Here is a 22,251-nt window from a genome sequence, read left to right on the forward strand (position 1 = left end):
GCTGGCTGGCTGACTGGCTGGTTTTCTGCCTGCTAAGCTGCAGCGTAATGGCTTCTTTACTCTTCATTAGTGCTCCCAGTAGATAGAGGGTGTAGATCAGACATGCAGTGGGAGGGAGGCATCATGAGTGGACAGTTTTTAGTTGCTGACTGTGTGAAAGCCCTTCCTCGCCTTGTAAATGTGATGTGTACGTTGGAGCAAAAGGAGGATAATAACTGCAATGATGGTGGTGGTTTCTTGGTTTAAAGCAAACTACAGCTAGTGGGCGAAACTAAACTTTCTGATGTTGAACTGCTACTGATGTTCTGATGATTCACAGTACTAATTAATGGAACGGCCTCTGCAGCGTCTTGTAGAGATTTACCAACCACTGGAAATGAGACAGATGGGAAAACTAGAAAATCCCCAGTAGTGCTTATTATGAGAGTCCTACTGAAGCATCTAGAGATATCTTAGAAAAGGTCAAATCACCTTTGTTAATCTTATCTTCAGTATAAGATAATGACTATGGAAAGGAAAAAAGTGTTTTTCATTTTTCAATATTTGAGCAGCAGGAAATGGATCTTAGCCTTCTTTTAAAGCACATTCATTATAGTCTGATTAATCGATATTAGTCGATGGACAAAAACTAATCTGCAACTAAATTTCAAGCAAAAATGCAAAAAATGTGATACTTCCAGGTTCTTAAATGTAAGAATTTGCTGCTTTTCTTGGTCTTACATTATAGTAAATCAATCGTCATTAGTTTTGGACTGTCTGTGGGGCAAAACAAGACATTGGATGAAGTCACTTTGGGCTCCAGGATATATTGTGACGGGCATTTTTCAAAATAATGGAAAATAATCGTTAGTTGCAGCCCTAATTTACATTGCATGCAGTTTTAAATACTTCCATTACAATACTTAGGTGATGCTCATATCGAGGGCTATTTATTCATTTTTATTTTATTTTTTATTTTACCTTTATTTAACCAGGTAAGTCAATTGAGAATCAATTCTCGTTTACAAAGATGACCTGGCCAAGAGGCAGCGACAGGAGGCAAGTCGAAACAAGACATTAGAACATAGATACAATAAAAAACATTTGACAATATTAAATCACAATTTATACATGATATACAACAATAGTTGCATATGTACTGTGTTTCAGAGAAGCAAATTCAAAAGCAGCTGCAGTGATCAGAAACTATTGCTTATAAAGAGTACTACTAAACATGAATGAGCACTTAAAGGTTCACTCAAGGAGGTTTAGACACTTGATGAAAACATAATGGCATTCACGTATTAGATCATTTTCTTTACAGAGCATTTTCTGTATACTCTTTTGCACTGCACCATTGTATCAATAAAAGGTATTAAACATATCACAACATATAACTTAAGAATCACTACAGCAGCCAATGACTTTGAACTAGAGGTTTTAACCAACCAGCCCACAGTCCAGTCCAGAAACTGGTGAAATTGTAATAAATTTGAACAAAAAAAATAAATAAATGAGGCAACACATGAAGGAAATCTCATGCACTGTTAAAAACATGTTATCATTACATGTATCATGGTCAGTTTATTGTGTTTCTGTATGTGAAGTGTTTGACTGTAAGTTGATGGCTGCTGTAAAAAGCAACTTGCCTGTAAACTTGACAAGTTTTGCTGGTAGCAGGAGAGGAATATCGGCGATATGTGATGGAAGAAGAGGAGGGATGTGTTTGCATGCTTTCCGTATTATCTGTCCTAAAGTTGATAAACCGCGTGAGCTTGCTTGGCATGAGCAGTGTAAGATTAGTATCATTGTTTGGCTTGAAGCCTCATTTGTACCTTCATCAGGTATTTATTAGCCGATTAGTAACATTAGATGTGTTAGTAGCAGGGGAGGGGTGAGTGAGTAGTAGCACATGCTGAATACCAGCATGCACCTGTGTGTGTGTTAGTGGTGGTGGGCTTGTGTGTAGTCCCTGGTCCAACTGTGTGTTAGTTGTTGTGATGGACAGTGAAGTATGAAGGTGTCGCTTACGTCTGAGGAGCTGTCAGTCATCTGGAAGGTGAAAAGGTGTGTCTTCATTTGATAATCCCGGGCCGCAGCTGTTTCCTGTGTGGAGGTAGTGTGTGTGTGTGTGTGTGTGTGTGTGTGTGTGCGTGTGTGTGCGTGTGTGCGTGCGTGTGTGTGTGTGTGTGTGTGTGTGTGTAGGAGGTTCCTGTAACCAGAGACAATGTTTGTCTCCGTGAAAAGCTGTCCTGACCTTCCCATTCTCTCTGATCTCCCTGTCCCTGACCACTTCAGGATGATTATCTCTGAGAAAGAGTTACACACATGTGATTATGCACGTGCACACACACACATCCCTGTACTATCTATCTTTGTGAGGCCCCTTACCCTAACCTTAACCATCACAACTAAATGCCTAACCCCAACCCTTACCCTTATCCTAACCTAAAGCTGACTCTGACCAGAACCTTAAAACCAAGTCCGAACCCTAAAACAGGCCTTTGAGGAAGTGAAGACCGGCCAAACTGTTGTCACTTTACAAAAATGTTCTCACTCTGAAGGTCTAAAAGTGGTTCTCACGAAGATAGATGTACAAGTAACACACACACACACACACACACACACACACATAAATGAAAACGTCTCTCCGGTGCTTCTACACTCACATTGTCCTTTCTCTGTTGCTATGTCTGTCGCCATCTCCCTGTAACACACACACACACACACATGCAGATCAGGTGTCTCTTGATGCCATATCAGCTACTGACAAAGGCTGTCTGGTTAAATATCACAAAACACCCATGGGAGCGGCTCAACAGGCTGTTAGGAGCAGCATAATGAGCGATCTTGTTGCCACTAGTCTGTGCTGTACTGTGGTTGGATCACATTGGACATCTGTTGATGTCATCTCACATAATCCAATTTGTTGTACTATCAAGATTGAAGTTTTCATGGTTTTCTTTTCTCTCCTGTTCTCTGTCCTCTCAGGCTCATCGGCGTCCCGTTAAGCAAACATTTAGGTGTGAAGGACCGGATTCGGATTCGAGCCGCTTCCATCCCAAAGCTGGAGACCTTCTACAAACAGAACAGTCGGCAACCATCGCAAGTTGGTATTATCATTCTGCCTTCCCTTTATTTTGACAGAAAATCTCTAACCAATCATTATCAAATCTTATTTTAGGTCCCCCTACTTTTATATCTTCAGTTTGATTTACTCACTAAAATCTTTTGGTGGTGTCCTCTTACGTTGAGTTGATGCCTTCAATTATTACTCTGCGCTCACAGCATGCCAGGTAGGGCTGTCCTCGACCAAACACATTCTTAGTCGACTAACACACATAGAATTTTGTCAACTAATTTATTAGTTGATTTAATCGACAGATCTGTGAAACAAAGTTTCTCCACAAAGAATCATACAAAAGCACCACTTTAAATCTTGTGTTCACCAGAGATGTGCTTATAAGTTTCTTGGAAATAAGTCATTCAGCATTAAAAAAGCATAAAAAACGACTGATCGACTAAAAATAATCTTAGTCAACTAAGAGGGGGCAGCCCAAGTGCCAGGGTTAGCCAAAATGTTTTTCATCTAGTAGTCCCTGGACAGATGTAACAAGGTCATCCTAAAAAAGAATATAATATTAAAAATTAAAAAGGTATTGAAATAATTTATAAGCATGTAGAGCAGTACAAAGAAAAAGAGGAGAATGTTTATGTTAATGAAACACATCATACAGGGACCATTATACTATTATAAATGTCATTGTAAGTAGTTGTATTGCACCAATAGCAGCAGTTTACACAGCATTTCAAATTCTGTTTACCATTATTATTCATGGTTATTGATAACCAGTTTTTTATCGTAATGTATTGTTTTCTAGTTGAATATAAATGCAGTTTTTCTTGATCCTTGATGTCACTGTTTCCCTCACACTTCTGAAACCAAACCTACACCTCTTGGTTACAGAGGGTCGAGATAAAACTGTGTTTGAAGTACTTCTTCATGTCAAATTGATGCATGTCTCCACAGAGATGCTGTAAAATCCTGCAGAGTAGATGCAAAGCTTAATGGGACTTCTCACATGAGCCTCACTCTCGTAATGCTCAGTGTGTTTGTCAGGAACAGTGCAGTGAAATGCCTGATAGGCGAATGCAAACGTGGAGGTTTGCATACATTTGCAAACCAAAATGCAGAAAGGGAAAAGATAGACGTAAAAATGGATGAATAGTAAAAGCACAGTTTTATATGTGCTGTTAGTGTGTGTTGAGTGCGGTTGCATCCTAGCTGAAGACCATGATCGTTGTCTCGGAACAAGGAACTGTTAACAAAAAAAACAGCTCCACCACCAGTATGCTGTCTCCTCACATATCACTATCACATTTTATTGTCATCATTTCCTGTTGTGAAACAACTAATCAGAAATATTAATGAACCTCTGCATCCAAAAAAACAGCATGACAACAATGCAATTATTGTATATTTGCATTTGTTCCATTGTGCAGAGTTTTATTCTTTTCCCTTTGGCATGTGTAGACAAGTTATAGACAAGTTTAGGTTCACATGGAAATCCTCCACCCTCCTCTTGGTTTCCTTCGGCACTGTGACTCTGATATTCCTGCTCTGCTCTGCACCTGCCACAACAAGACATGACTTGACATATCAAATGAAAATGCACCACTCCATGAGCTCTGTTCTGTGTTGTGTGGCTATGCATGTGCATGCATGTGTGTATGTTCATGTGCATGCATGTGTGCCCTGACTTATTTGCACATCATCTATTTCCATGTTTCCTGGTCTAGCAGCAGCAGCAGCACCTGTCTGTTGCCTTTGTTGTTTTGCCATATAAATACCAGGACACATGGCGGAGTTGACTAAATATTAGGATGTCTGTTGGTACAGTAAGATGCAGGTATTTGCACAACACAGGAAATGTTGCACCCAAATGTAATCCTTTAATCCAACACAAGTAGAGTGCTACACAAATGGAAAGATGTGAGTCATTGTTTTGCCCTAACTAGTAGTAATTAAAAATAATTACGTTTCTTCTAGCAAAGGACATTTTCAACAGCACCACGACGAAGAGAGAGCAGGGAACACTAGTCTTGTTATAGACTCGTCAACGCAGAACAAATGGTTGGATTAAGCACATTTATCTTTGTAGGAGACCTCCATTTCGACAGGTCAAATATCCAGCTTGTATGATCTGTATTTTTGCTACAATGTAGTAACACAACTGTCAGAGAGATCAGTGAGGAGCTCTGGCTGGTAATGTATCACATGTGAAATATTGCATCTCAGGAGTGAGATATCTGAGCCACTGTCTCAAGTACAAAAATGAACCTGGTATGAGTGCACCGATACTGTATGTGTAAATATGTATTTGTGTTTGTGTGCGTTCAGAATGAGGTGGGGAGCCTGGGGAAGCAGTCTGGACTCTCCCAAAGAAAGATCCAGACCTGGTTCAGACACAGAAGGAACCAGGACCGACCCAGCAACACCAAAAAGTTCTGCGAGGCCTCGTGAGTTTTTATTTTCTTAAACACACATATTTTTACTGAGGTTTCTTCAGCAAATTATATAGAAAGTCTCATATTATGATGTAAAATACTTTAAATTACAAGTAAAATTCAGCATGTTGGAATGAAGTCTTTCATATTCATGTGGATATTCATACTGCTGCACAACATGCCTCTTTGACATTTCTTCAATATGTTCTTGATTGAACTAATTCACTCATTTAATTTATGCCGCAGCCTCTAACAAATGATGGTGTTTTGTTTTTATCCGTGCAGCTGGCGTTTTGTCTTCTACCTCGCATCGTTCACTGCAGGGCTCGGCTCTTTAATTAATGTAAGTCTGTTAGTCACTTTTATTCCTTTCAGAAGATCAGCCTTCATTACTAATTGCAGTTGTTTATATACTGTAATGTGTAGGAATGGAAAAATATTGGATTTACTATTGGATATATACACATTTCATAATCCCAGATGGTGTCATAGTCACACAAGGTTTAACTTGTTTTGCTTACATGAGTTGTATTAATATTCAGGCTGAAGCTTGTATCATGTGAAGACTCCTCTGATGATTGTTTGATGTTACAGACTCCGTGGTTCTGGGATCACAGAGAGTGTTGGAGGGGTTATCCCAAACAGGTGAGCAGGAAACAGCGTGATTTGAAATGAAAGTTTTGATGTTGTTGTTGATATAAACTGTTAAACATTGTCAGGCAGGATTTAAAGAAACAATCTAGCCTCGTAAATCAGCTTTCTTTTCTTTCATTCCATAAAAATCCAGTAAGAACTTTCAGTTATTTGAAACACTTGATATCTTATTGTCTTTTGATTTTCAGTTTTAATAATTTATTAATTGATCAAGCAAAAATGCCGCTCAGCTTCTCAAATGCGACATTTTGCTCCCTTTCTTAATTATATGTGATTGTAAATTGAATATTGTTGGCTTTGGACTGTTGGTCAAACAAAACACACAATTTGAAACCATGACCTTAGGCTCTTTGAACTTGAAATGGGCATTTCTTTTACCATTTCCTTACGATTTATAGGCTAAATTATCAATTATTTGAAAAATAAATGACAGATTTATTGGTAGTGACAATATTTGTTGTCTATATACAGCCCTAATACCAAAATCAACCATTTCTCAAGCACAACTGGGACGTACACTAACACTTTTAAAAGAAAAGTGACTTGAAAAAAAAGAACAGCTGGGAGGGACAACAAAACAAAGTCTTTAGTCTGTACAGAAGGAGAAGACTTTGGGCTCATAACACAGTTTGGTCAGTACACTGACTCCACCCACCCATTAATGTTTTTACCCTGAGTAGAAAAGCTAATATCTCTGTCGTGTTGATGACAGTTAGGTATGCCTTCAGGTCGACATTCCTCCGGAGAAGCCCGCCTTTCCTTGTGGGGTCATGGCCGCGAACAGAAAACACTGGAAAAAATGCAATGACTGATTACAGCTCCTGCAGGCAACACTGCCGCTGACCTTTTTCCTTTTTTTTAAGTCTTGTGGCCTCTGACTGAAAGAAAGGATGTGTTTTTAAGGGTTAAATGCCTCAGTCACCTTCCTACCATTGTGTTGCTGCAGACTTTGTATGCTGCATGTTCTGCTAGAGGTGTTTTGATTTGAGATAGTGCCCCACCACTTTCTCTGAATAATAACACTTCCTCTTTTTGAAAGCAGGTTTGTTATTTTACAGTATGTTCTTTATGGGAATGTCCTGGAGTTTTTATGTGACCATTAAGAGGGCGAAGCTGTTAATGCTCAGTCGTGTGGAATCCTGGGTAGTTTTTGGACAAAGGGCGCTTTTGGGGGTCCCATTTCCTCCAACCCTCCCCTTCTCCAGCACACACATGCTAGAGGGGCCAAAGCCACTCTGCAGTTGAACAACATACATTTGCATACATACATAGCAAAACTGGCAAGAGTTTCATAAAATGTGTTTAGAGTGTTTTGCTTTGCTGCCTGTAAATGCTTCAACATATGTCTACAGTATATTTATCTGAGGCTACACAGATAAGCAGGATGATGGAAATGCTTCTGTTGCATCCTGAATGTAAATTTTGACTTATTGTTTCTTTCTTCCTCTCATTCTTTAGGCCGTGGCCGAGGCTCATTACTGGTATTACATCTTGGAGTTGGGCTTCTATATGTCGCTGCTTCTGTGCGTCTCTGTGGATGTCAAGCGAAAAGTGAGTGTATATAAACTTAAAACCTAAGAGCAACACCCTGTTGGCTTTCACATGGTTTCTTCTGCATTTCCTCTCATTTTGAACTTTTAGTCTAATGGTCAACACCAAAAAGCTAAACGTCATCACTTGAACACTTTTTTTTTGCACATTGTAATCCAAATGTTGTTTTTCTCTTGCATGATTACACTTAATACGGATTATACACTGGATTATCTCCTATTACATCATAACTTTGTGTACTTTGCATTTGCTCTCATTTTAGAGTGTTGCAGGATTTTAAGTCGTTAGTAAGAGAGTAGCACATACTGTTCACTGAAATAGAAATAGAAATAGAATTAAAAAAAGACATTTATTTAACCCAGACCTATGCATAGGAACTCAAACTTTTTAGATGTGCTCTAGTCTTTGCTGTATTGCTAAAATGCTAGAAATAACAGTAAATAATGAATGTAATTCATCTATTTTTCATATTCCTGTGTTTTAAGGAAACCATTTAAGGTGGGTTGCTGCTTCTGCAGCTTTCTTCGAAAAATTCCTAAATTCAGTGAGAAAAAAAAAGGTGGTTTTGTGTGATTCGGGCTTCAAGCTGCTGATCAAAGATCTGAGCTTCAAACACAACAACAAATCACTCCAGACAGCATGTAAATCTGCCTTTCCAATACTTGTACTGGACAAGACCGCAGGCAGAGAGCGGCTGAAGTCTTGGTAATGCTACTATACATCTTCCTCACACTGTGTGGTCTCTGTGTGTTCATGTGTGCGTTCCAGGACTTCAAGGAGCAGGTAATTCATCACATCGCCACCATATTCCTCATCGGTTTCTCCTACTGTGCCAACTATGTGAGGGTTGGCACTCTGGTGATGCTGGTGCACGACTCTTCTGACTTCCTTCTCGAGGTAAAATCCCACACATGAATTTCAATCTGCGTGATACATTCTTTCAATTGTGTACTTTGAGTTGGAGAACAGGGAAGGAGGAAATGCATCATTATGAATTCAATTTACTCACATGCAATGCTTTGAAATGCCAAAAACATGGCACAAAGGTCACAGGGAACTTGACTTGAATACAGCCATTGTGTATTTATTGTGGAAGTTTTCCTTCCCTTACACCCTAACACATTGTAAACCTACTGAGCTGCACTTAGAAAAGTAAAATAGTAAAAATAACCTTTGGCTGTAGAAGTCTTACCTGCAAGTCCCTCAGCGGGACAATAGCTCCATTGTCCTTGGTTTTATGAGGCTGATTTTCCTGGGTGTAACATTTCACTGATAGCATCTGAAAATAACGATTGTCACTGTCGTCTCAGAGCTGAGGGAAATATGTGGAGCTAGTCATGTGACCTCAGGCGGGACTGGGTGTTCGCCTGGCCTCTGATAAAAGTCATAAAGGGATGATGTGGGTGTTACATTCAGCCAGCAACTCCTGTACAGCCAGGCATGTATCACTGAGTAGGGGAACAGTTTTTGGTACTCATTTGATAATGTTAGATTTAAAGAGATAGTGTGTATGATTTGGCGGCATCTACTGGTGTGGTTGCAATAGATGACCACCAACTGAGTACCCCTCCGCTCACTCCTCCCTTTCCAAGACTGCGGTAACGTGAGCAAAACCATGGTAACACAGTTCGCCTCACTCAGAGACCATCCTTACCATAATAACACTACTTTAGGAGCAACAGAAGTCAGACATCGGCTGGCGGTACCACGGTTTTGCACTCTGTAGCTCACATTATTGCAGTTTCACAAGCATGTCAGAGAACTACAGTGGCCTTCAGGTAACATAAAAACGTGAAAGGCTCTTGCTAGTGTTTGGTTTGTCCGTTGTGCTACTGTAGAAACATGGCGGACTTTGTGGAGAGGACCCACTCCCTATGTAGATATGAAGGGCTCATTCTAAGCTAACGAAAACACAACGATTCTTAGTTTCAGGTGATTATACACTAATTAAATATTATATTCCATTTCTGCTAATAGATCCCCCGAAATGTTAAACACTGTTCCTTTAAATGATGGAGATCATTTTTTCTTGTTATTCATATAGAAATGTCTTCTTTTGTGACAATTTCTTTCCTTAGAACTTTTTCGTTGAGTGAATTGCAGTGATATTTCCTCTGTTACAACAAACCAAATTGAATGAAATAAGGTCAGCTAAAAGGGTGCCAGTCTGACACACTGAACCTCTTTTTGGCCGCTCGCTGTAGGTCGCTCTAGAAACAGTATCGAGAACAGACTGGGATTGTTTGTAGTGATTAATCATAGATGTAAGCTGTAAGAGTGTTTGGTTTGGATAACTAACAGGCACTTTTTCCTCTGAAAGTCTGCCAAGATGTTTCACTATGCCGGCTGGACGAGAACATGCGACTCGCTGTTTGTCGTCTTCTCTCTGGTGTTCCTGGTGACGAGGCTGGTGGTGTTTCCTGGCAGGTATAACGTCATGGTGGAATATAATACTTTTCTGTTTTTTCCCAGTTTCTCCCAGATGTTGACATTTCCTAGCAACAAACACATGGCATTACACATACTTCAAACTTGGTAGTTTTTTGCAGTCGTCATTTGGTTTGCAAGTCTGTGTCCTAGCAATAATACAAGTGAACTTTCACACAGATTTTTATATTGCATGACACAATGCCACTTGTTGTTTTTGTAGTTCCTGTAGTGATTCCCAAAGACTGGGTCGGTACACACAGGTGGGACACAGCCAGGAGATTTTATTAGGGTTGCCAAATAAATTTGCAGAATTTCTTCCATAGTCTTTTATTTAAAGGGACTATTTGTAACTTTGTACGCGCATAAATGTAGCGGGTCGTCACACATGCACGCTCACATATGCGCGTTCGCGTGTGGCCGCTGCCTCTCCAACTCTGCCTGCCTGCCTTCGCTCAGAGAGCGCGCGCGTTCTCAGCTCGCTCCACCTCTAGACGGCTCCACCTCTAGACGTGAACGCACGCTCACTCCTCACTGCAGAAGAGTTAGTTTAGCTCTGAGAATATCTAGTGAATGCACAGTGGACGTTTGTGCAGAAAAAAAATGCTGCAGCTCCTCCAGACCAACAGAGGTTTCCCGTGTCTTGTGAAGTGACGGAGCTCCTTCGATAGTAACGTTACCCTCTCGTTACCGACCGGGTGCCGGTGTCTCCTCTGCTCTCTCTGGCTGCGGGAGGAGAGAGCAGGGAGACACGCTGCAGAGTGCCGCTGCTTCAGCCTGCACTTAGGCAGGAAAAGCCAACACTAGGATCAGATCTAAATCATGTTCATGGAGAGACCTTCCTCAGGTCAGCTACCATTACTGCCAAGCAGCTGAAATATAGAGTGATATTGTGGTTTTAGCTGACTTGTGTCGCCTCACTGTTTTGAGTGATGCTCGTTCAGGTATATTGAGAGCGAGCAAGCGCGAGCCCGACGCTGACTTTCGTTGATTTCACGGCCACAGGTGTCGCTGTTAAGAAGCATTTCTGAAAGTTACAAATAGTCCCTTTAAGATTTATCTGATCTGCAGTACACCTTTGAGCCACATGAGGGAGCCTGAACATCCATATTGTTCTGATAATTGTAGCCCACATATAACGCTGAATCTATAATATGAAAGGCTAGCGTACATTCTGTTGGTTTTTAAAGCCTAAATGCATTTTTTTGGTCTCATTTATTATTCATTATATATCTCATTTAGTATTTAACATGTGTATATGTTTTCAATAACACATGCATAAAACAAAGTTGTGATTTATCAAACGTATATCTCTTCAAAATGGCTGGTTTACCTATTTAAGATAGAATAATGTGATGTGGAAATGGCAGTATAAATGGTCAGGAATGTTCATTTACGCACAAATTCGCTCCTCTCACAATTTATAGATAAGGCCTATTGTGAATTGGGTCACGATGGCTTGTCATTTTTAAAAAGTGGGTCCCAAGTTAAAAAAAGTTTGGGAAACAGTGCATGTATCAAGATGCTCTAAATCTTTCCAGAGTTGGTGTTGGAGCGATATTAAAACTGACTATGGCCTCACTATGTTTTTCCAGAATTGTCCACACAACCTTGGTGCTGTCTCGAGAATTCTTCAAGCCCTTCTTTGGTTATTATTTCCTCAATGCGCTGCTGTTGGTGCTGCAAGCACTGCACATCTTCTGGGCTTATCTCATCCTACGCATGGTCTACAAGTTTGTGTTCATGGGCAAGGTGAGAAGTGTGCAAATGAAAAGGGAAGGGGGAATGAGTGCAGTCACTTTGGCACCAAAAATTGTTTGTTTTATTTATTTTTTTTTTCTTCATAGGTGGAGCGTGATGAACGTAGCGATGAGGAAAGTGAGTTGGACGATAAAGAGGAGGAGCCTGAGGAAGAAGGGGACGAGTGCAGCTGGGAGCAAAGAAAGGGCACAATCAACTCCAAACTGGCATCGCTGGCTAACAACTGTGTCCTGAACAACCTGACCAACCAGAGGAATATAAACAGCAGACTGCCCAAAGCTAGATAGTGGAGCAGCCTCACTGGAAAAATACATTATTTCCCCTTCCGCCTATTGGAGATGAACTAATTTCTGACATATACATACACATGGTTTGTGTACATCCAACACGGTCCATTGATGATTTCCGAACAGGATACGTCTGCATCCTGCTCATCTTCAAAAAAAAGAGGGATAAGAAAAAGCACAGATGATTGTAAATCTGCCCACCCAGCGTGAGATTAGGAAGAAACGCCATCATTACTGTCACCTATACCACTGCATACTATAAAGATATATTTGGCAAAACAAGAAGTCAGGAAGTTTCCTTTACAACAAATGATCATGTGTTGTTGCAGATTTTGTATTTATGCTGATTCTTTTCATTGTATTATAATAGCTTGTTTGTAAACACATAAGGATACAAGTACTGTGCTATAATGCATATATTCTTTCTTTGGTCAACAAGAAGGAAAACTATATGTTTTTTACACAAAATCAAACTGTTCCAATTAACATGTGGTTAAACAGAGCAAACTAAAGCTAGAATTTAATAGTAATTCACTCCTACAGCTTCGTATTCACATACACGGTATGGTTGATTGTACATAGACTATTAAGAATACTGATTGTAGTAAATCTGTTGATAAACCACTTTATATATCTATTTTTTATGAACCATTTATTCAGCAGGTAATTTTTATGTTGTTGTGATCTGTGACAGAATCTAAAAGGCTACTGCAGAAGTCCTTTAGTGATGATGAAGTTATATTTTTCTGTAATAGGATTTGATTTTGTCAGTTACGTTGAAGCTCACTTCTTAAAAGAGACACGGCGCCCCCTGGTGCACAAAGAAGAGCATAGTCTTGTAGAGAAAGCAATGATGCCTTTACAGAAAAATGTACTGCTACAAGAAATATGGACTTAAACCATATGTGTGTGAGTGCGTGTGTGTGTGTGTGTGTTTCTTTTTCTACTTTGAATATCATTGTGACAGGCAGCATGATTTCTCAATGAGGTTTTTGTTAAGGTTTGCTCTACTGGACTTTAGTTTTGTGCCTTGGCTGCTGTTTTTACACTATTCTGTGGCAAACACTCGATATTAAACCCTGTAGGATTACCTTCACTGGACAGGTTTTACTGTGACTGGTTTTAATGTTTTGCTTGAAATGTTGGTGAGGCTGTCAGTGAATAAGTAAGCCATGAAAAGTACGCACACAGATGGGCATTAGTGAATTGTGAGATATTTTATTATAGTGAAGTTGTCTACAAAGGTCAAATGCTTTATGGCTCACATGAATTGTAAAGATTTAATGATTTTTATAAAGGCTGATGGCATATTTTGATATGACTAGACTGGCTCTGCTACTTTACTAGTAGGAACAAGAGATCATTTGGATGTAATGTGTATTTAAACAGTGAAAGTCATGGCTCAGTGTCTGTAAACATTTTACAGACTTGGCTCCAGGTTACATCATCAACAGTATACAGTATACATACAGTAACATCATAAACTACAGTACAATCATACACAATAGGTCATTCACTAATCACTACCAAAAAGAGGTGTTACATTTTCACAGTTTAGTGAGGGCAAATCTTTAGAGTAGAAACTGGGTCATGTCTGTCTTTGAACGGGGGCTTAATAGCACTGTGGCACACAACACAAGTTGGGATTCAACGAGTTGTAGAGCACTGTAGGGCTGATCCACTGAATAACGCACTCATGACCCTCGCTAGAATATTGTTGTTTTTTTAAATTAGGAATAGATACAGAACCGGGAGAAATGTCATATTTCCAGGAAAGTAACACGTGACTGTTCTCTTATGAGTGCACAGGGATGTTTTGTTGATGGTGTGGCCAGTTGGAAAGTTTTAATAAATTACTTACATTGAATAAATTAGCACTGCTGTCTTATTTTAAGTGGAACACTTTGCTAGTCTTGAGTATTTGTTCATTCAATCTATTTTTATTTTTTTTTGCCTCTGCGGTGGCGAGAACCATTGCCGGTGGCATTATGTTTGTCTGTCCGTCCGTACGTACGCTCATCTGTCCCATTCTCATGAATGTGATACCTCAGGAACGCCTTGAGGGAAGTTCTTCAAATTTAGCACAAACGTCAACTTGGACTCGAGGATGACCTAATTACATTTTGGTGGTCAAAGGTCACTGTGACCTCCATCCCATTCTCGTGATATCTCAAGAAGGCCTTGAGCGAATTTCTTCAAATTTGGCAGAATTTGGCACAAATGTCGACTTGGACTCGAGGATGAACTGATTAGTTTTTGATGGTCAAAAGTCAAAGAACAAGGTCACTGTGACCTCATAAAACACGTTTTTGGCCATAACTCAAGAACTCATATGCTAATATTGACAATTTCACACACATGTCACACATAAAATGATGAAGTGATGACAGACATGGATGTTAACTGCAACTTGACTTGTTGACGGAGGCATACAACCTTAATAATTGTAGTTTTTAATGAAAGCTTTTTGTTTTTGTATTTATTTCACCCAAATTGTGACCTTTTATATAAACATTTATTTGGGAAGTGCTCTGAATTGACACTTCCAATATATGCATATACATTACCACAGATAGTGTTTTGTGGAATAGATTAATACATTTTCATTCACATCACGTGACCATTCTCATGGTGACACACCCTCTGAGGGGCACAGGGCAGGGTATGGCATCATCTACCTGAATGCAAGTGTCTATGTAAGGGTCCATCAGCACCATGTTTGGGAATGCTTTGTTGCTCTTCCTCTCACTGACCAGGTATATCTGGCCACTGACTGTTGTGCAGCCAGAGAAGAACTTCCTGTCCAGACATTCCTCCTCAAGCACAGTCCACTCATCTGTCTCCACATCAAAACGCAAGGCATGGCCTCCAAACAGGTAGAGGGCACCGTTGAGCTCTGTGGCAACCAGATCATATCTGTGAAAGGGTAAAGAAAAGGTTTAATTTTCACATAAAAACAACAATATACAAATAAAGAAATATCAGTTTGTCAGAATATGTCAGAAAGCAAAATTGAAGTATCTGTTGAAAATTCACTCACCGTGGAAATGGTGAATAGGAGACCACATCCCACTGATCCTCCTTCACCATGTACCTCTGAATCCCACCATACACCTCCCCGTTTTCATCCAGGCCACACGCCACATAGATACACGACCCCAGAGAAGCAGTGGCTGCCCTCTCCACAGCCCTAACCATGGGGCTGACCTCCTCCCAACCCTCTGACCCCAGGACCAGCTTTTCTACATCGGACACAAGCCCTTCATCCATACTGCCCCCCAGGACATACAGTACAGAGTCTAGCCCTATGGAGCAGTGGCTGTGCCTGGATGTCCGCAGGGCCGGCCCATCCACCCAGCGCTGGTTTGCACATTCGTATATCTTGACCCAGTCCGCACAGAACCACAGCACGTCCCGGAAGTAGCCGCCTGTCACGACCACTTTGTCTCCTACATAATGAAAGAATAAGAAAATATAATGTTAGGAAATAAATTATATAATGTCCATACATATGTTGTGTTATTTGGCATTTAATGTAAGAACAAAGATAGATGATTGAGATGCATTTACACACTCCACATGAGGAATAAATACACATTCAGCCCCTCCCTCATCATCAGTTTCATTACTACACTCATCTTCATCACTATCATTCACATCCAACCATTACCTACTGCAGCTACCGAGTACTGTGTGAGGTTCTTCCTCTGCAGAGGGGGACAGTTTTCCCATCGACCACTGAGAGGGTGAAACTGGTACAGTGACTGCTGCTCCTTATCGTGAGGTCCACCCAGGACAAAGAGGGCCTCTCTGGCCCTGATCCTCGTCATCGACCTGCCCATTGACCAAGATGCCGGGAAATGTTCATTCAGTGCGCAGATGAGCTTGGCTCTGATGTCACAGTTTATCATTTTGGTCAAAAGTTCAATGATAAATGGTAAAGAGAGCGACTCAGGTCTCACCAGCTGAACAAGCTCCGGAAAATTTTCCTCTCGTTTTGAATCAAATGACACCCAACGTAGGGTAGCCTCCAGGGCCAAGTCATCTTTATGGATGGCCAGGTCATCACTGGCAAGAAGGTCTGCTACAGCTTCCTTAGACAGGGACAGGAAGTCCTCTTCAGCAACAATAGCAGAGAAGTGTGTGAGCGCCACCTGTCGTGCTGCCGTGTAGAGCTGAGTACAGCCCAGCTGCCAGGCACAGGCCATCATTCCCAGGCAGTTACTCAAGTGCAGCTCACGCTCCAGGAACTTGCAGCACAGCAGCCTGGCTCGCTCCAGTTGTAAAAAGTCTGCAGTCTGAAGGATCCCCAGAACGTTTTCTCTGTCCAAATCAAGATTGGATGTCTTGCTGTATTCCATTAAAACCCTGAAATGCTGCAGACACACACCTTTGATCTCAACTTTCCTTTTGCTGCTCTCTAGGCCACAGCCAAAAAACAGAGCCCTGAAGTAGGGACTCTGCAGGGCCAGTCGTTGACGGTTGACATAAAAACTCTCTCCTTCTACCCGTAGAATAACATCAGGAACTATGTCAGACGCAGAGTTAGAGTCTGTCACATGTAAAGCAGATTTGTCCTCCTCAAGTTTGTTTATCTGTTCAGAAAGAACAGTGAATTTAAAGCTCTGAGGTTTCAGCTCAGTGTCGGCTCCGCAGGCCATGTCACAGCCACACCAACCGTCTTCTGCACAGTGCCACGTCCTCGCTCTAGTTTACAACACAACAACTGGTGGTATTAATAGTACTTTCCCCCCCTGACTGACTGCTGACTAAAAGCTACAAGGAAAAGGAGGTCAGTTTGAAAACAGATTCTAATTATAACACAGGGAGGCCAGGGACTAATATAACACAAATTGTTTGATTTTTAAACTCTGATCATTTTCTCCTGTTGGTAAATTAATAAGGCGGGCTGGCTCTGTGGTCGGCATGGAGCTCGACTCTCTGGAGCCATCAAACTGTACAACACCTCTCTAGGGAGTGGGCAAAGGAGAACGGTCTGCAGGACAGATAATAATGCACACACTGCACTTTCATAGACTAAGCTACTGGAGTTACCCTGCACTATACTCATTTTTAACAGTCTCTTCTGCACTATATTCACTTTTTTTAATTGTCATGTATCACAGCTGTTGCCCTGCACTATATTCAGTTTAGTTTTTTTTAGAATATTTTATTTTCAAATTTTTTAGTTGACCAAATATACAAAACATACAAAACACAAACTCACACAAACATGGCTCAAAATTCCCTCCCTATCCCACCTACATACAAACTGAAAAAGTACCATACTAAAAAGGAGTAGGCTAGTTAACGATCAATTTCATTAAAAAGGATATAGAAAAAACAAATGAAATACACAAATAAAGAAATCATAAATAACGAGATGCAGTGTTCTGACTTATTCAGATGAGTAATGATGTATCAAGTCTGACAATTTTGTTATATCAAATCCGATATAGTTGTTGGTAAGGAGTCCATATAGGTTAAATAGGGTTGCCAAATCTTCAGAAAGGTATTGTTTTCATTTCTCAGGGTATATGTGATCCACTATATTCAGTTTTAACAGTTTTCTTCATCTCCTTGTATTTTTATATCTGGTATATTTTTTTGTACTTTGTACTTTGCACTACTAAGTTTTTTACTGCCTTTTTACTAACATGTTTTGCACTATGGAACTGTGATGCTGGAAACTTGAATTTCCCTCGGGATCAATAAAGTTACTATCTATCTATCTATCTTTGTATCTTTCTTAAGATAAAGCAGTTATTTAAATAATCCTACACAGCAATAACATCCTAATAACTTATGAGAGACTGAAAAGTAGGTAATGTCACTCATTATATAAGACATTAGATAAATATATATTTTTTAATAGTCGTATATCACAGCTGTTACCCTGCCCTATATTCAGTTTTAACAGTTTTCTTCATCTCCTTGTATTTTTATGTCTGGTATATTTTTTTGTACTTTGTACTTTGCACTACTAACTTTTTGGAACTACTAAGGAACACTATGGAACAGTGATAAAGTTACTATCTATCTATCTATCTATCTAAGAGAGTCAACAAACTAATAAACAACAAACCAATGACGTCAGCAAGCGCTCAGCGATTTGATTGGTTGGAACACTCGTGAGGTCACAGGTTCACTTCCGTGTCACGCAGCTAGCATGGCGGTGAGTTCGAAAGGTTTTCACTTTCATTCAAATATCTTTTTACTTTTGTGCCATTAAACATTTCCAGGGATATCTTTAGACAGTAATGGTTTATTCCGAACATAACCTGACTTGTTGAAGGAAATATTCGGAAGTAACGTGGCGTTTTTCTGACGTTACATCTGCTAACCTGGCTAGCAGAGCGAAGCTAACACGTTAGCTCAGCGTTACATGTGACTTACAAACCTCTCTCTCTGTACTCTGTGTAGGATAAAGAGAAGAAGAAGAAGGAGAGCATCTTCGACTTGTCTAAATACATCGACAAGCCGATTCGTGTGAAGTTTCAAGGAGGACGAGAAGGTAGGAGGATTACATGATGATGATAATAAGCTAATGCTAACCATGGTAGCCGGTGGAAACAGGAGCTGTATGTTTGGATGTTTTGGTTCCCTGACTAATGCAAGCTTTACTCTGTGTGTTTCCCTCTCAGCCAGCGGTGTCCTGAAAGGTTTTGATCCTCTGTTGAACCTGGTGCTGGACGGGACGATCGAGTACATGCGGGGTAAGTTAAGTTGGAGAAACTGTGCCAGTGTTGGCTCAGGAGTGGGTTGGCTGTGATGAAGACACATTATCATGGGAAATGTGATTATGTACAACATGAAGCTGTTGAACTGGTTCTTCTCCAATGGGATAAGTGCTGCAAAATGAAAGAAACTGTATGGAGATATGCCTTGGCCTGGAAGAAAACAAAGATTCATACACAGTACTAGACTCCAACAATGTGAATATAGATAGATAGATAGATAGATAGATAGTAACTTTATTGATCCCAAGGAAATTAAAGTTTCCAGCATCACAGTTCCATAGTGCAAAACATGTTAGTAAAAAAGCAGTAAAAAAAAAAAAGGTAATAGTACAAAGTACAAAAAAATATACCAAATATAAAAATACAAGGAGATAAAGAAAACTGTTAAAGGGACTATTTGTAACTTTGTAAGCGTATAAATGTAGTGGGTCGGCACACATGCGCGCTCGCATATGCGCGTTCGCGTGTAGCCGCTGTACCCTCCTCCTCTGCCTGCTCGCCTTCACTCAGACAGCTCAGCTCGCTCCACCTCTAGACGTGAACGCGCGCTCACTACACACTGCAGAAGAGTTAGTTTAGCTCTGAGAATATCTAGTGAATGTACAGGGGACGTTTGTGCAGAAATAACTTGCTGCAGCTCCTCCAGACCAACAGAGGTTTTCCGTGTCTTGTGAAGTGACAGAGCTCTACAGAGATTTACGTAGTCTTCTAGTTACCGACCGGGTGCCGGTGTCTCCTCTGCTCTCTCCGGCTGCAGGCGGAGAGAGCAGAGGAGACACGCTGCAGAGCCCCGCTGCCTCAGCCTGCACTTAGGCAGGAAAAGCCAACACTAGGATCAGATCTAAATCATGTTCATGGAGAGACCTTCGTCTGGTCAGCTAATATTACTGCCAAGCAGCTGAAATATAGAGTGATATTGTGGTTTTAGCTGACTTGTGTCGCCTCACTGTTTTGAGCGATGCTCGTTCAGGTATATTTAGAGCGAGCAAGCGCGACGCTGACTTTCGTTGATTTCACGACCACAGGGGTCGCTGTTAAGAAGCATTTCTGAAAGTTACAAATAGTCCCTTTAAAACTGAATATTAAAAAAGTGAATATAGTGCAGAAGAGACTGTTAAAAATGAGTATAGTGCAGGGTAACTCCAGTAGCTTAGTCTATGAAAGTGCACTGTGTGCATTATCTGTCCTGCAGACCGTCCTCCTAAACGAAAGAGGTTATGGGTCCGTCTGGCTACAACGACAGGATGAGTATAATGTTGAGACACTGGATATCATCTAGCCCGTGTGGTCTCAAGGAATGGATTGAGCTGATGACATAGATGGCTACATTTGAACGAGTTACAGAGTAATGGAGAAGGATTATATTTTCAAACAAACCTGGTGCTTCTTTCTGGCCCTAATAGAGAGAATGTCTGTCTATTTGTACTGGCACCTGGTATGATGAATTGGAAGATTTAGATGTAACTGGTATACTCAAGGCACCCTTCCTTTATTTTTTTTTGTCTTTGCTGGAGTGTTGTTGTGTTGCCCACAGTTGTCTCAGGTGAAACTGTATTGAATGGCTGCGTGCAACCTGGGTTAATTTAAGGGGGAAAACGTCTTTGTCTGTGTACTTAGGTCTGTTAAACTCGCCTTTGTTTTGTTTGATAGGATGTTGTCTGTGTTTTCAGTTTTTAAAAAAAAAGAGGGAACATGTCTTTTTAATGTTATGTTATGAGGTGTGCCAACATCTGTTTTGTTCTGTTAACCTGTCAAATATCAATAAAAAGAACAGGTTCATTTAAATTCATCTTCACGTCTGTGGCATGTAAACTTGAATTCTTGTGTGCCTATAACCTTTATCTGTCCTCGTCTATCCAGATCCAGATGACCAGCTAAAGCTGACAGAAGACACCAGGCAGCTGGGGCTGGTGGTCTGCAGAGGAACCTCCGTAGTGCTCATCTGTCCTCAGGACGGCATGGAGGCTATACCAAACCCGTTCGTACAGCAGCAGGACGGCTAGCAGTCTGTCACTCGCTTCATTACAGTCACACACACACACACAAATACAACCATGCACACACTTGAACATTTTGTGGTGTTTTTTGTTGTTTTCATTTTTTAAAAACATAACCGTAATCATTCGTCCAACAGAGCAAATTTCTGTTAAAAATCATAAGTTGATCAGTGAAAGCACTTCACTTTTGTTTCTTGGTGTGCAAGTTTGCAAAGATTTGAGTTGTAAAGAGCCCACAAGTTTGAGAAGTGTTAACAGTACCATTTTCTTTTTATCCACAATAAGAAACTTTTTACTATTCTTTGTTGTTTTTGATAAGAAAATAAAATGTATGTTGTAAAATGTGTTCTCCCTTGTTCTTGTACATGTTGAATGTATGGATGGAGAACTTGATGGCAGAATCTGAGATAGTGATTTTAAATGTGATTTAGAGAATCCTGAAAGTTGCAGCAATTTAATGAACATCAAGCTTCTATTTTCTGTGTGGCTCAGCAGTCTGCTATTTTGTAGAGTTACTCTGTCACTTGTGGTCTGTCTGCAGCTCGGTGTCATTGCTGCCTAATTTGGCCAGAAAAAAGACTTTCTGGTTAAATAAAGGCTAAAATATAAAGATTTTACGGGTTAGCTACAGATTATTTACACACGCAGTCCTTTAATAACACAAACTAATAGATTATGTCATATCTTTTATAACACTGACCAGCTAGTTCAGACCAGTGGAGGGACTTCTTAAACATTTACTGGCTGTCGGTGGACAAACTGCTGATTTGGCTACAGCTCCATCCTCTTTATGATGCAGGACAGAAGTATTTGATTGTGATCTTGTGACTAAAGGGAGTGTGTGTTGTGTGTGAAGATGAGCTACTCAAGCCTGTCTGCACACTGACAAAGAGACATTTATGGTTATAACTGCTCTGACTCTGAGCTGCTTTAAGCAGGGTGGGGGAATAATGTAAACTAAGTAAACTGATTTACCTTTGTTAGGTATGTTTGTTTTAGGGAGGGGATGACAGGAGGATATGTTGGCTATTGCGTCAACAAGTCGATGTATTCTTGTTAAAATAGGATCCAGGTAATTTTAAATGAGGTACAGTTATTAAAGGGACAGTGTGTAACATTTAGGTGAATCTATTGGCAGAAATGGAATAAAGTATTAATAAGTATGTTTTCTTTAGTGTATAATTACCTGAAAATAAGAACCATCGTGTTTTCGTTACCTTAGAATGAACCGTGTATATCTACATAGGGAGCAGGTCGCCATGTTTCTACAGTAGCCCAGAACAGACAAACCAAACACTGGCTTTAGATAGGGCCATTCGTGTTTTCGCGCCGGCCAACATAGTTCTC

General features: G+C 40.4%; 3 protein-coding genes across 4 annotated transcripts in view; 2 read left to right on the forward strand and 1 right to left on the reverse strand.

Annotated features, from left to right (window-relative positions):
* Positions 1-14,034, forward strand: part of LOC119488668 (ceramide synthase 2-like) — a 16,758-nt gene extending 2,724 nt beyond the window's left edge. For both annotated transcript variants that reach the window (XM_037770504.1, XM_037770505.1), the window contains 9 exons: positions 2,971-3,088; positions 5,381-5,499; positions 5,773-5,830; positions 6,082-6,132; positions 7,600-7,692; positions 8,461-8,589; positions 10,013-10,119; positions 11,715-11,871; positions 11,967-14,034. In XM_037770504.1, coding sequence (XP_037626432.1) covers positions 2,971-3,088; positions 5,381-5,499; positions 5,773-5,830; positions 6,082-6,132; positions 7,600-7,692; positions 8,461-8,589; positions 10,013-10,119; positions 11,715-11,871; positions 11,967-12,167 — 1,033 coding nt within the window. In that variant the 3' untranslated portion in view covers positions 12,168-14,034. The remainder of the gene's footprint in view (positions 1-2,970; positions 3,089-5,380; positions 5,500-5,772; positions 5,831-6,081; positions 6,133-7,599; positions 7,693-8,460; positions 8,590-10,012; positions 10,120-11,714; positions 11,872-11,966) is intronic.
* Positions 14,035-14,292: 258 nt separating this feature from the next.
* LOC119488667 (kelch-like protein 24) lies at positions 14,293-16,859 on the reverse strand. Its single transcript, XM_037770503.1, has 3 exons — positions 15,838-16,859; positions 15,208-15,616; positions 14,293-15,083 (listed from the first exon to the last, which is right to left on the reverse strand). Exons 1-3 carry the CDS (start codon positions 16,826-16,828, stop codon positions 14,780-14,782), a joined length of 1,704 nt encoding a protein of 567 aa, XP_037626431.1. The 5' UTR covers positions 16,829-16,859; the 3' UTR covers positions 14,293-14,779.
* A 1,370-nt stretch (positions 16,860-18,229) lies between these two features.
* On the forward strand, positions 18,230-21,250 carry lsm7 (LSM7 homolog, U6 small nuclear RNA and mRNA degradation associated). The gene is made up of 4 exons (XM_037771123.1): positions 18,230-18,342; positions 18,591-18,681; positions 18,812-18,883; positions 20,768-21,250. The coding sequence occupies exons 1-4, from the start codon at positions 18,337-18,339 to the stop codon at positions 20,908-20,910; spliced, it is 312 nt and encodes a 103-aa protein (XP_037627051.1). The 5' UTR covers positions 18,230-18,336; the 3' UTR covers positions 20,911-21,250.
* The last annotated feature ends 1,001 nt before the right edge of the window (positions 21,251-22,251 follow it).

The sequence above is a fragment of the Sebastes umbrosus genome, chromosome 5 (genome assembly GCF_015220745.1).
Source record: "Sebastes umbrosus isolate fSebUmb1 chromosome 5, fSebUmb1.pri, whole genome shotgun sequence".
NCBI classification, from domain to species: domain Eukaryota; kingdom Metazoa; phylum Chordata; class Actinopteri; order Perciformes; family Sebastidae; genus Sebastes; species Sebastes umbrosus.